Below are 12,437 nucleotides of genomic sequence, written 5' to 3' on the forward strand. Positions count from 1 at the left end.
CGATTTCAACACATTGTAGAGTCAACGTGGGCCAGCATCCCTGTGGAACGATTTCAACACCTTGTAGAGTCAACATGGGCCAGCCTCCCTGTGGAACGATTTCAACACCTTGTAGAGTCAACATGGGCCAGCATCCCTGTGGAACGCCTTTCAACACCTTGTGGAGTCAACATGGGCCAGCCTCCCTGTGGAACGATTTCAACACATTGTAGAGTCAACATGGGCCAGCCTCCCTGTGGAACGATTTCAACACCTTGTAGAGTCAACATGGGCCAGCCTCCTGTGGAACGATTTCAACACCTTGTAGAGTCAACATGGGCCAGCCTCCCTGTGGAACGCCTTTCAACACCTTTTGGAGTCAACATGGGCCAGCATCCCTGTGGAACGCCTTTCAACACCTTTTGGAGTCAACATGGGCCAGCCTCCCTGTGGAACGATTTCAACACCTTGTAGAGTCAACATGGGCCAGCCTCCCTGTGGAACGCCTTTCAACACCTTTGGAGTCAACATGGGCCAGCATCCCTGTGGAACGCCTTTCAACACCTTTGGAGTCAACATGGGCCAGCCTCCCTGTGGAACGCCTTTCAACACCTTTTGGAGTCAACATGGGCCAGCATCCCTGTGGAACGATTTCAACACCTTGTAGAGTCAACATGGGCCAGCCTCCCTGTGGAACGATTTCAACACCTTGTGGAGTCAACATGGGCCAGCATCCCTGTGGAACGATTTCAACACCTTGTAGAGTCAACATGGGCCAGCCTCCCTGTGGAACGATTTCAACACCTTGTGGAGTCAACATGGGCCAGCCTCCTCTGGAACGATTTCAACACCTTGTAGAGTCAACATGGGCCAGCATCCCTGTGGAACGATTTCAACACCTTGTAGAGTCAACATGGGCCAGCCTCCCTGTGGAACGATTTCAACACATTGTAGAGTCAACATGGGCCAGCCTCCCTGTGGAACGATTTCAACACCTTGTAGAGTCAACATGGGCCAGCATCCCTGTGGAACGCCTTTCAACACCTTGTAGAGTCAACATGGGCCAGCCTCCCTGTGGAACGATTTCAACACCTTGTGGAGTCAACATGGGCCAGCCTCCCTGTGGAACGATTTCAACACCTTGTAGAGTCAACATGGGCCAGCCTCCCTGTGGAACGATTTCAACACCTTGTGGAGTCAACATGGGCCAGCCTCCCTGTGGAACGATTTCAACACCTTGTGGAGTCAACATGGGCCAGCCTCCCTGTGGAACGATTTCAACACCTTGTAGAGTCAACATGGGCCAGCCTCCCTGTGGAACGATTTCAACACCTTGTAGAGTCCACGTCCCGACCGTATTGAGACTGTTCTCAGGGCAAAACGGGGTGCAACTCGGTACGAGGAAGTTGTTCCTAATGTTTGGTATGTACTGTAGTTCTCTCATTTCCTCTGTGATCTCCAGCAGACCTCCATAGTGGCTCATCAGTGGGGTTAGAAGGTGTTCCTAATGTTTGGTATGTTACTGTAGTTCTCTCATTTCCTCTGTGATCTCCAGCAGACCTCCATAGTGGCTCATCAGTGGGGTTAGAAGTTGTTCCTAATGTTTGGTATGTACTGTAGTTCTCTCATTTCCTCTGTGATCTCCAGCAGACCTCCATAGTGGCTCATCAGTGGGGTTAGAAGGTGTTCCTAATGTTTGGTATGTTACTGTAGTTCTCTCATTTCCTCTGTGATCTCCAGCAGTCCTCCATAGTGGCTCATCAGTGGGGTTAGAAGGTGTTCCTAATGTTTGGTATGTTACTGTAGTTCTCTCATTTCCTCTGTGATCTCCAGCAGACCTCCATAGTGGCTCATCAGTGGGGTTAGAAGTTGTTTGACCTCAGGGCCCATCAGGGATCAACAGTGATTTAGAAAACAAATGATCCGTAATGGCCGCTTGTACTGTCTGTGGGCCGCGGTAATATGGTTACAGATCCACCGTATAGAGAGGAAACCATAACCCATTTCCTCTCTCTCTGTCTGTCTGTCTGTCTGTCTGTCTGTCTGTCTGTCTGTCTGTCTGTCTGTCTGTCTGTCTGTCTGTCTGTCTGTCTGTCTGTCTGTCTGTCTGTCGTCTGTCTGTTGTCTGTCTGTCTGTCTGTCTGTCTGTCTGTCTGTCTGTCTGTCTGTCTGTCTGTCTGTCTGTCTGTCTGTCTGTCTGTCTGTCTGTCTGTCTGTCTGTCTGTCTGTCTGTCTGTCTGTCTGTCTGTCTGTCTGTCTGTTCGTCTGTCTGTCTGTCAACAGTGGGTTAACTGGTCTAGGATCAGTGGGTTAACTGGTCTAGGATCAGTGGGTTAACTGGTCTAGGATCAGTGGGTTAACTGGTCTAGGATCAGTGGGTTAACTGGTCTAGGATCAGTGGGTTAACTGGTCTAGGAACAGTGTGTTAACTGGTCTAGGAACAGTGGGTTAACTGGTCTAGGAACAGTGGGTTAACTGGTCTAGGAACAGTGGGTTAACTGGTCTAGGAACAGTGGGTTAACTGGTTTAGGAACAGTGGGTTAACTGGTCTAGGCACAGTGGGTTAACTGCCTGTTCAGGGACAGAACAATAGATTTGTACCTTGTCAGCTCAGGGATTTGATATTGAAACCTTCGGTTACTAGTCCAACCCTCTAACCACAAGGCTGCCTGCCGCCTTCCGTGATTCCGGGCTGAACAAGGTGACCATCTCCTCAGCCTCTTCTCCTTGTTTCCTCCTTCTCTCCTTGTTTCCTCCTCCTCCTTGTTTCCTCCTCCTCTCCTTGTTTCCTCCTCCTCCTTGTTTCCTCCTTCTCTCCTTGTTTCCTCCTCCTCCTTGTTTCCTCCTTCTCTCCTTGTTTCCTCCTTCTCTCCTTGTTTCCTCCTCCTCTCCTTGTTTCCTCCTCCTTGTTTCCTCCTTCTCTCCTTGTTTCCTCCTCCTCCTTGTTTCCTCCTCCTCCTTGTTTCCTCCTTCTCTCCTTGTTTCCTCCTCCTTGTTTCCTCCTCCTTGTTTCCTCCTTCTCTCCTTGTTTCCTCCCCCTTGTTTCCTCCTTCTCTCCTTGTTTCCTCCCCCTTGTTTCCTCCTTCTCTCCTTGTTTCCTCCCCCTTGTTTCCTCCTTCTCTCCTTGTTTCCTCCCCCTTGTTTCCTCCTTCTCTCCTTGTTTCCTCCCCCTTGTTTCCTCCTTCTCTCCTTGTTTCCTCCCCCTTGTTTCCTCCTTCTCTCCTTGTTTCCTCCCCCTTGTTTCCTCCTCCTACTGTAATGTATAATGTAACGTAGGCTGTTGTTGTCTGTCTTGTGGTTGGTTGGTGGGTCTGAGGAACAGCTCTCCTGAAGTAGGACTGAGATCGTGGTGTGTGCACGTCGTGCGCTACGTCTGTGTGTTAAAGTGATACATTCCTGGAGAGGAAAAGGAGGTTGGAGGACCTCCTAGTTAAAGGCTCCTTCAAACCCCTCTCCTCTCCTCTCCTCTCCTCTCCTCCTCCTCTCCTCTCCTCTCCTCTCCTCTCCTCCTCCTCCTCCTCTCCTCTCCTCCCTCTCCTTCCTCCCCCCTCCCCTCCTCCCCTCCCCTTTCCTCCCTCCCCTCCCCCTCCCCTCCCCTCCCCTCCCCTTGTCCTCCTCCCTCCTCCTCCCCTCCCTCCTCCTCCCCTCCCCTCCTCCTCCCCCTCCTCCTCCTCCCTCCCCTCCTCCCCTCTAATCTCCTCTCCTCCCCTTGTCTCCCCTCCCCCCCTCCTCTCCTCTCCTGGGTCTAACAGCCTCCTCCTCTCCTCTCCTCTCCTCTCCTATCCTCTCCCTCTGTTAAAGTCTCCTCTCCTCTCCCTCCCCCTCTCCTAAAGGCTATCCTCTCCTCTCCTCCTATCCCCTCCTCCTCCCTCTCCTCTCTCTCCTCTCCCTCTCCTCTCTCCTCCTCCCCTCCTCCTCTCTCTCCTCTCCCCTCCCCTCTCCTCTCCTCTCCTATCCCCTCCCCTCCCCTCTCCTCTCCTCTCCCTCTCCTCTCCTCTCCTCTCCTCTCCTCTCCTCTCCTCTCCTCTCCTCCCTGGGGCGGCAGGGTAGCCCAGTGGTTAGAGTGTTGAACTAGTAACCAGAAGTTTGCAAGTTCAAACCCCCCGAGCTGATAAGGTACAAATCTGTCGTTCTGCCCCTGAACAGGCAGTTAACCCACTGTTCCCAGGCCGTCATTGAAAATAAGAATTTGTTCTTAACTGACTTGCCTAGTTAAATAAAGGTAAAATCCCTTTTCTCTCTCCTCTCATGTGTTCCTCCTGGTATGTCTGGTATTTCACAAAGCCTTAGATCTTAGAGCCTTGCCGGGGGAGGGGTGTGAGTGTGTGTGACACTGGTTAACACACACACACACACACACACACACACACACACACACACACACACACACACACACACACACACACACTGCAGGACCTAAGTGTTACTCTCAGCCTCATATCCTCCTACTGAGGATTTGGTGAGTGTGTGGGGGAGGAGTTTTGTGGTTAACACACACACTCACACACACACACACATGCTCAGAGGCTGTGTTGCTACCTCTGCTCTCGTTGGTTGCAGAGCGTGGCAGGGATTTCATGGTTGACTGGGGAGAGAGAGGTTTCAGTGTGTGTGTGTGTGTCTGCCTGTCTGTCTTTTCTTGTATATTCTGTGTCCATAGTTTGACTGTCGTCTGTCTGTGTGTGTGTGTGTGTGTTGTCTCGCTGTGTGTGTGTCAGTGAGGGGACTACAAGATGTAATTAGACACAATGGTTAGAGCTGATGGAACAGATGCCTCTTTGTAAACGTTGCTCGTCTCACCATGCGCTCTCTGACCCCACCACCCTGCTCCAAGTTACACTCTTCTTCTCCCTCCCTGTCTCCCCCTTCTTCTCCCCCTTTCTGTTCCCACTCTTCTTCTCCCTCCTTTCTGTCTCCCCCTCTTCTTCTCCCTCCTTTCTGTCTCCCCCCTCTTCTTCTTCTCCCTCCTTTCTGTCTCTCCCCCCTCTTCTTCTCCCTCCTTTCTGTCTCCCCCTCTTCTTCTCCCTCCTTTCTGTCTCTCCCCCCTCTTCTTCTCCCTTCTTTCTGTCTCACCACCTCTTCTTCTCCCTCCTTTCTGTCTCCCCCTCTTCTTCTCCCTCCTTTCTGTCTCCCCCTCTTCTTCTCCCTCTTCTGTCTCACCCCCTCTTCTTCCCTCCTTTCTGTCTCCCCCTCTTCTTCTCCCTCCTTTCTGTCTCACCCCCTCTTCTTCCCCTCCTTTCTGTCTTTCCCCCCTCTTCTTCTCCCTCCTTTCTGTCTCCCCTCTTCTTCTCCTCCCTGTCTCTTCTTCTCCCTCCTTTCTGTCTCACCCCCCTCTTCTTCTCCCTCCTTTCTGTCTCCCCCCCCTTCTCCCTCCTTTCTGTCTCCCCCTCTTCTTCTCCCTCCTTTCTGTCTCCCCCCTCTTCTTCTCCCTCCTTTCTGTCTCTCTTCTTCCTCCTTTCTGTCCCCCCCTCTTCTTCTCCCTCCTTTCTTCTTCTCCCTCCTTTCTGTCCCCCCCCTCTTCTTCTCCTTTCTGTCTCCCCCTCTTCTTCTCCCTCCTTTCTGTCTCTCCCCTCTTCTTCTCCCTCCTTTCTGTCTCTCCCCCTCTTCTTCTCCCTCCTTTCTCCTTTCTGTCTCCCCACTCTTCTTCTCCTCCTTTCTGTCTCCCCCCTCTTCTTCTCCCTCCTTTCTGTCTCTCCCCCCTCTTCTTCTCCCTCCTTTCTGTCCCCCTCTTCTTCTCCCTCCTTTCTGTCTCCCCCTCTTCTTTCCCTCCTGTCTCCCCCCTCTTCTTCTCCCTCCTTTCTGTCTCTCTCAATTCAATTTCAATTGAAGGGCTTTATTGGCATGGGAAACAAATGTTGTGTATATACAGTGTTGTAATGATGTGCAAAATAGTTCAAGTACAAAGGGTTCTTCAGTGGTTGTCCTTTCTCTTTTCTCTCTCCCTGTTCTTGATGTTGACCCTCCATCTCTTGTTCTCTCTCTCCTTTTCTTGATGTTGACCCTCCATATATTGTTCTCTCTCTCTCTGTTCTTGATGTTGACCCTCCCATATCTTGTTCTCTCTCCCTGTTCTTGATGTTGACCCTCCCATCTCTTGTTCTCTCTCCCTTTTCTTGATGTTGACCCTCCCATATCTTGTTCTCTCTCTCTGTTCTTGATGTTGACCCTCCCATATCTTGTTCTCTCTCTCCCTGTTCTTGATGTTGACCCTCCCATCTCTTGTTTCTCTCTCCCTGTTCTTGATGTTGACCCTCCCATCTCTTGTTCTCTCTCCCTTTTCTTGATGTTGACCCTCTCATCTCTTGTTCTCTCTCCCTTTTCTTGATGTTTTGATGACCTCCTTTCTTGATGTTGACCCTCCCATCTCTTGTTCTCTCTCTCCCTTTCTTGATGTTGACCCTCCCATCTCTTGTTCTCTCTCTCCCTTTCTTGATGTTGACCCTCCCATCTCTTGTTCTCTCTCCTTTTCTTGATGTTGACCCTCCCATCTCTTGTTCTCTCTCCCTTTCTTGATGTTGACCCTCCCATCTCTTGTTCTCTCTCCCTTTTCTTGATGTTGACCCTCCCATCCCTGTTCTTGATGTTGACCCTCCATCTCTTTCCTCTCTCCCTGTTCTTGATGTTGACCCTCCCCTCTCCTGTTCTTGATGTTGACCCTCCCATCTCTTTTCTCTCTCCCTGTTCTTGATGTTGACCCTCCCATCTCTTGTTCTCTCTCCCTGTTCTTGATGTTGACCCTCCCATCTCTTTTCCTCTCCCTTTTCTTGATGTTGACCCTCCCATCTCTTGTTCTCTCTCCCTTTCTTGATGTTGACCCTCCCATCTCTTTGTTCTCTCTCTCCTTTTCTTGATTTCTTGTTCTCTCTCCCTTTCTTGATGTTGACCCTCCCATCTGTTCTCTCTCCCTTTTCTTTGTTGACCCTCATCTCTCTCTCCTTTTCTTGATGTTGACCCTCCCATCTCTTGTTCTCTCTCCCTGTTCTTGATTGACCCTCCCATCTCTTGTTGATGTTGACCCTCCCATCTCTTGTTCTCTCTCCCTTTTCTTGATGTTGACCCTCCCATCTCTTGTTCTCTCTCCCTTTCTTGATGTTGACCCTCCCATCTCTTGTTCTCTTCTGTTTGATGTTGACCCTCCCATCTCTTGTTCTCTCTCCCTGTTCTTGATGTTGACCCTCCCATCTCTTGTTCTCTCTCCTGTTCTTGATGTTGACCCTCCCCTCATCTCTTGATGTTGACCCTTCTCTTGTTCTCTCCCTGTTCTTGATGTTGACCCTCCCATCTCTTGTTCTCTCTCCCTTTCTTGATGTTGACCCTCCCATCTCTTGTTTCTCTCCCTTTTCTTGATGTTGACCCTCCCATCTCTTTCCTCTCTCCCTGTTCTTGATGTTGACCCTCCCATCTCTTGTTCTCTCCCCTGTTCTTGATGTTGACCCCCCATCTCTTGTTCTCTCTCCCTGTTCTTGATGTTGACCCCCCATCTCTTGTTCTCTCTCCCCTTTCTTGATGTTGACCCTCTCTCTCCCTTTCATCTCTTTCTCCCCTTTCTTGATGTTGACCTCTTGTTCTCATTCTTGATGTTGACCCTCTCATCTCTTTCCTCTCTCCCCTTTCTTGATGTTGACCCCCTCATCTCTTGTTCTCTCTCCCCTTTCTTGATGTTGACCCTCTCATCTCTTTCCTCTCTCCCCTTTCTTGATGTTGACCCTCCATCTCTTGTTCTCTCTCCCTTTTCTTGATGTTGACCCTCCATCTCTTTCTTGATGTTGACCTCATCTCTTTCCTCTCTCCCCTTTCTTGATGTTGACCCTCTCCCCTTTCCACCCCCCACCTCTTGTTCTCTCTCCCTTTTCTTGATGTTGACCCTCTCATCTCTTTCCTCTCTCCCTGTTCTTGATGTTGACCCTCTCATCTCTTTTCTCTCTCCCTGTTCTTGATGTTGACCCTCCATCTCTTGTTCTCTCTCCCTGTTCTTGATGTTGACCCTCCCATATCTTTCCTCTCTCCCTGTTCTTGATGTTGACCCTCCCATCTCTTGTTCTCTCTCCTTTTCTTGATGTTGACCCTCCCATATCTTGTTCTCTCTCTCCCTTTTCTTGATGTTGACCCTCCCATCTCTTGTTCTCTCTCTCCTGTTCTTGATGTTGACCCTCCCATCTCTTGTTCTCTCTCTCTCCCTTTTCTTGATGTTGACCCTCCCATCTCTTGTTCTCTCTCTCCCTTTTCTTGATGTTGACCCTCTCATCTCTTGTTCTCTCTCTCCCCTTTCTTGATGTTGACCCTCTCATCTCTTGTTCTCTCTCTCCCTTTTGTTGATGTTGACCCTCTCATCTCTTGTTCTCTCTCTCCCTGTTCTTGATGTTGACCCTCCCATATCTTGTTCTCTCTCTCCCTGTTCTTGATGTTGACCCTCCCATCTCTTGTTCTCTCTCTCCCTGTTCTTGATGTTGACCCTCTCATATCTTTTTTTCTCTCCCTGTTCTTGATGTTGACCCTCCCATCTCTTGTTCTCTCTCCCTGTTCTTGATGTTGACCCTCCCATCTCTTTCCTCTCTCCCCTTTCTTGATGTTGACCCTCCCATATCTTGTTCTCTCTCTCCCTGTTCTTGATGTTGACCCTCCCATATCTTGTTCTCTCTCTCCCTGTTCTTGATGTTGACCCTCCCATATCTTTCTCTCTCCCTGTTCTTGATGTTGACCCTCCCATCTCTTGTTCTCTCTCCCTTTTCTTGATGTTGACCCTCCCATCTCTTGTTCTCTCTCCCTGTTCTTGATGTTGACCCTCCCATCTCTTGTTCTCTCTCCCTGTTCTTGATGTTGACCCTCTCATATCTTTTTTCTCTCTCCCTGTTCTTGATGTTGACCCTCCCATCTCTTGTTCTCTCTCTCCCTGTTCTTGATGTTGACCCTCCCATATCTTTTCTCTCTCCTGTTCTTGATGTTGACCCTCCCATCTCTTGTTCTCTCTCCCTGTTCTTGATTTTGACCCTCCCATCTCTTGTCTCTCTCTCCCTTTTGTTGATGTTGACCCTCTCATCTCTTGTTTCTCTCTCCCTTTTCTTGATGTTGACCCTCTCATCTCTTGTTCTCTCTCTCCCCTTTCTTGATGTTGACCCTCCCATCTCTTGTTCTCTCTCTCCCTTTTGTTGATGTTGACCCTCCCATCTCTTGTTCTCTCTCTCCCTTTTCTTGATGTTGACCCTCCCATATCTTGTTCTCTCTCTCCCTTTTCTTGATGTTGACCCTCCCATATCTTGTTCTCTCTCTCCCTTTTCTTGATGTTGACCCTCCCATATCTTGTTCTCTCTCTCCCTTTTCTTGATGTTGACCCTCCCATCTCTTGTTCTCTCTCTCCCTGTTCTTGATGTTGACCCTCCCATCTCTTGTTCTCTCTCTCCCTTTTGTTGATGTTGACCCTCTCATCTCTTGTTCTCTCTCCCTTTTCTTGATGTTGACCCTCCCATCTCTTGTTCTCTCTCTCCCTGTTCTTGATGTTGACCCTCTCATCTCTTGTTCTCTCTCTCCCTGTTCTTGATGTTGACCCTCCCATCTCTTGTTCTCTCTCCCTGTTCTTGATGTTGACCCTCCCATCTCTTGTTCTCTCTCCCTGTTCTTGATGTTGACCCTCTCATCTCTTGTTCTCTCTCTCCCTGTTCTTGATGTTGACCCTCCCATCTCTTGTTCTCTCTCTCCCTGTTCTTGATGTTGACCCTCCCATCTCTTGTTCTCTCTCTCCCTGTTCTTGATGTTGACCCTCCCATCTCTTTTCTCTCTCCCTGTTCTTGATGTTGACCCTCCCATCTCTTGTTCTCTCTCCCTGTTCTTGATGTTGACCCTCCCATCTCTTTTCTCTCTCCCTGTTCTTGATGTTGACCCTCCCATCTCTTTTCTCTCTCCCTGTTCTTGATGTTGACCCTCCCATCTCTTGTTCTCTCTCTCCCTGTTCTTGATGTTGACCCTCCCATCTCTTGTTCTCTCTCTCCCTGTTCTTGATGTTGACCCTCCCATCTCTTGTTCTCTCTCTCCCTGTTCTTGATGTTGACCCTCCCATCTCTTTCCTCTCTCCCTGTTCTTGATGTTGACCCTCCCATCTCTTGTTCTCTCTCTCCCTGTTCTTGATGTTGACCCTCCCATCTCTTGTTCTCTCTCTCCCTGTTCTTGATGTTGACCCTCCCATCTCTTTCCTCTCTCCCTGTTCTTGATGTTGACCCTCCCATCTCTTTCCTCTCTCCCTGTTCTTGATGTTGACCCTCCCATCTCTTGTTCTCTCTCTCCCTTTTGTTGATGTTGACCCTCTCATCTCTTGTTCTCTCTCCGTTTTCTCTGTCTTTTGATCCTCTCTTTCACCCCACTTCTGCTGTTCTCTCCTTCTCCCCCTCTCACTGTCTCACTTCTCTTTCATGCTCTCCTTTTCCAACCCTCTCTCTCTGTCTCTCTGTCTCCCTTTCCCTCTCTGTCTCTCTCTCTGTCTCCCTTTCTCTCTCTGTCTCTCTCTGTCTCCCTTTCTCTCTCTGTCTCCCTTTCACTCTCTGTCTCTCTTTCACTCTCTGTCTCCCTTTCACTCTGTCTCTCTGTCTCCCTTTCACTCTGTCTCTCTGTCTCCCTTTCACTCTCTGTCTCTCTTTCACTCTTTCACTCTCTGTCTCTCTTTCACTCTTTTACTCTCTGTCTCTCTTTCACTCTGTCTCCCTTTCACTCTGTCTCTCTCTGTCTCTCTGTCTCTCTCTCTCTATCTCTGTCTCTCTCTCTCTCTCTCTGTCTCTCTCTCTCTCTCTCTCTCTCTCTCTCTCTGTCTCTCTGTCTCTCTCTGTCTCTTCTCTCTCTCTCTCTCTGTCTCTCTGTGTCTCTCTCTCTCTCTCTGTCTCTCTCTGTCTCTCTCTGTCTCTCTGTCTCCTCTGTCTCTCCTCTGTCTCTCTGTCTCTCTGTCTCTCTGTCTCTCTGTCTCTCTGTCTCTCTCTGTCTCTCTCTGTCTCTCTCTGTCTCTGTCTCTCTCTGTCTCTCTGTCTCTCTGTCTTTCTGTCTCTCTGTCTTTCTGTCTCTTCTCCCCTCCACCCTTCTTTGTGTGTTTCTTTGTGTGGCGACTCGATCTCTATATCTCCTCCTGTCCCTTTATTCTCTCTCTCCGTTTTCTTGGCTGTAGGACCTTTTTTCCATCAGTCTGACCCTCCTTCCAGCAGTGAGACCCTCCTCCCTCCCTCCCTCCTCTCTCCTCTCCAGTGGCTGTCCTGCCCGGTCTCTCGTCCTATCAGAATGGGGAGAATTACGCTACGTCACCAGCTAATCTGGCAGTGGGGACTGCAGCAGACACGCTATCACTCTCACTCACTCTCACTCCCTCTCTCACACACACACATGCTTGCTAACAGACACATGTGCGCACACAAGCACGCCTTGACGCATACATCACACACACACACACACACACACACACACACACACACACACACACACACACACACACACACACACACACACACACACAGCAGCATCTCTTTCCCCCCTGTCACCTGTCCCTTTAACTGGTCTCTGTTGTAAAATAGTGCAGCTGGTTTATTTCATTCATGCGGAAACGTTTATCTGCCCCTGAATTAAATAAATACTGAAAACAAACCTTCAATCTCTTTATCTTTTTGAATGTGGACCAGCTACACGTTTTTGGAATTCTATTACGTTTTGGTCTACGCACCTGTACTGAGCGCAGTGTTCACACAAACTGACTCACCTGTACTGAGCACAGTGTTCACACAAACTGACTCACCTGTACTGAGCACAGTGTTCACACAAACTGACTCACCTGTACTGAGCACAGTGTTCACACAAACTGACTCACCTGTACTGAGCACAGTGTTCACACAAACTGATTCACCTGTACTGAGCACAGTGTTCACACAAACTGACTCACCTGTACTGAGCACAGTGTTCACACAAACTGACTCACCTGTACTGAGCACAGTGTTCACACAAACTGACTCACCTGTACTGAGCACAGTGTTCACACAAACTGACTCACCTGTACTGAGCACAGTGTTCACACAAACTGATTCACCTGTACTGAGCACAGTGTTCACACAAACCGACTCACCTGTACTGAGCACAGTGTTCACACAAACAGACTCACCTGTTCTGAGCACAGTGTTCACAAACACTCACCTGTACTGAGCACAGTGTTCACACAAACTGACTCACCTGTACTGAGCACAGTGTTCACACAAACTGACTCACCTGTACTGAGCACAGTGTTCACACAAACTGACTCACCTGTACTGAGCACAGTGTTCACACAAACTGACGCACCAGTTCTGAGCACAGTGTTCACACAAACTGATTCACCTGTTCTGAGCACAGTGTTCACACAAACTGACTCACCTGTACTGAGCACAGTGTTCACACAAACTGACTCACCTGTACTGAGCGCAGTGTTCACACAAACTGACTCACCTGTTCTGAGCACAGTGTTC

General features: G+C 49.4%; 1 protein-coding gene across 1 annotated transcript in view; it reads left to right on the plus strand.

The window, feature by feature from the left end:
• LOC127923371 (mastermind-like protein 3) overlaps positions 1–11,375 on the plus strand; it is a gene marked incomplete at its 3' end in the record, with an annotated part of 47,145 nt that extends 35,770 nt beyond the window's left edge. Inside the window, exon 2 of the mRNA XM_052507371.1 lies at positions 11,197–11,375. Within this exon, the coding sequence (XP_052363331.1) occupies positions 11,197–11,375 (179 nt within the window). The remainder of the gene's footprint in view (positions 1–11,196) is intronic.
• Positions 11,376–12,437: the final 1,062 nt, after the last annotated feature.

This window comes from Oncorhynchus keta, unplaced genomic scaffold (assembly GCF_023373465.1).
Source record: "Oncorhynchus keta strain PuntledgeMale-10-30-2019 unplaced genomic scaffold, Oket_V2 Un_contig_2943_pilon_pilon, whole genome shotgun sequence".
In the NCBI taxonomy this organism is placed as follows: domain Eukaryota; kingdom Metazoa; phylum Chordata; class Actinopteri; order Salmoniformes; family Salmonidae; genus Oncorhynchus; species Oncorhynchus keta.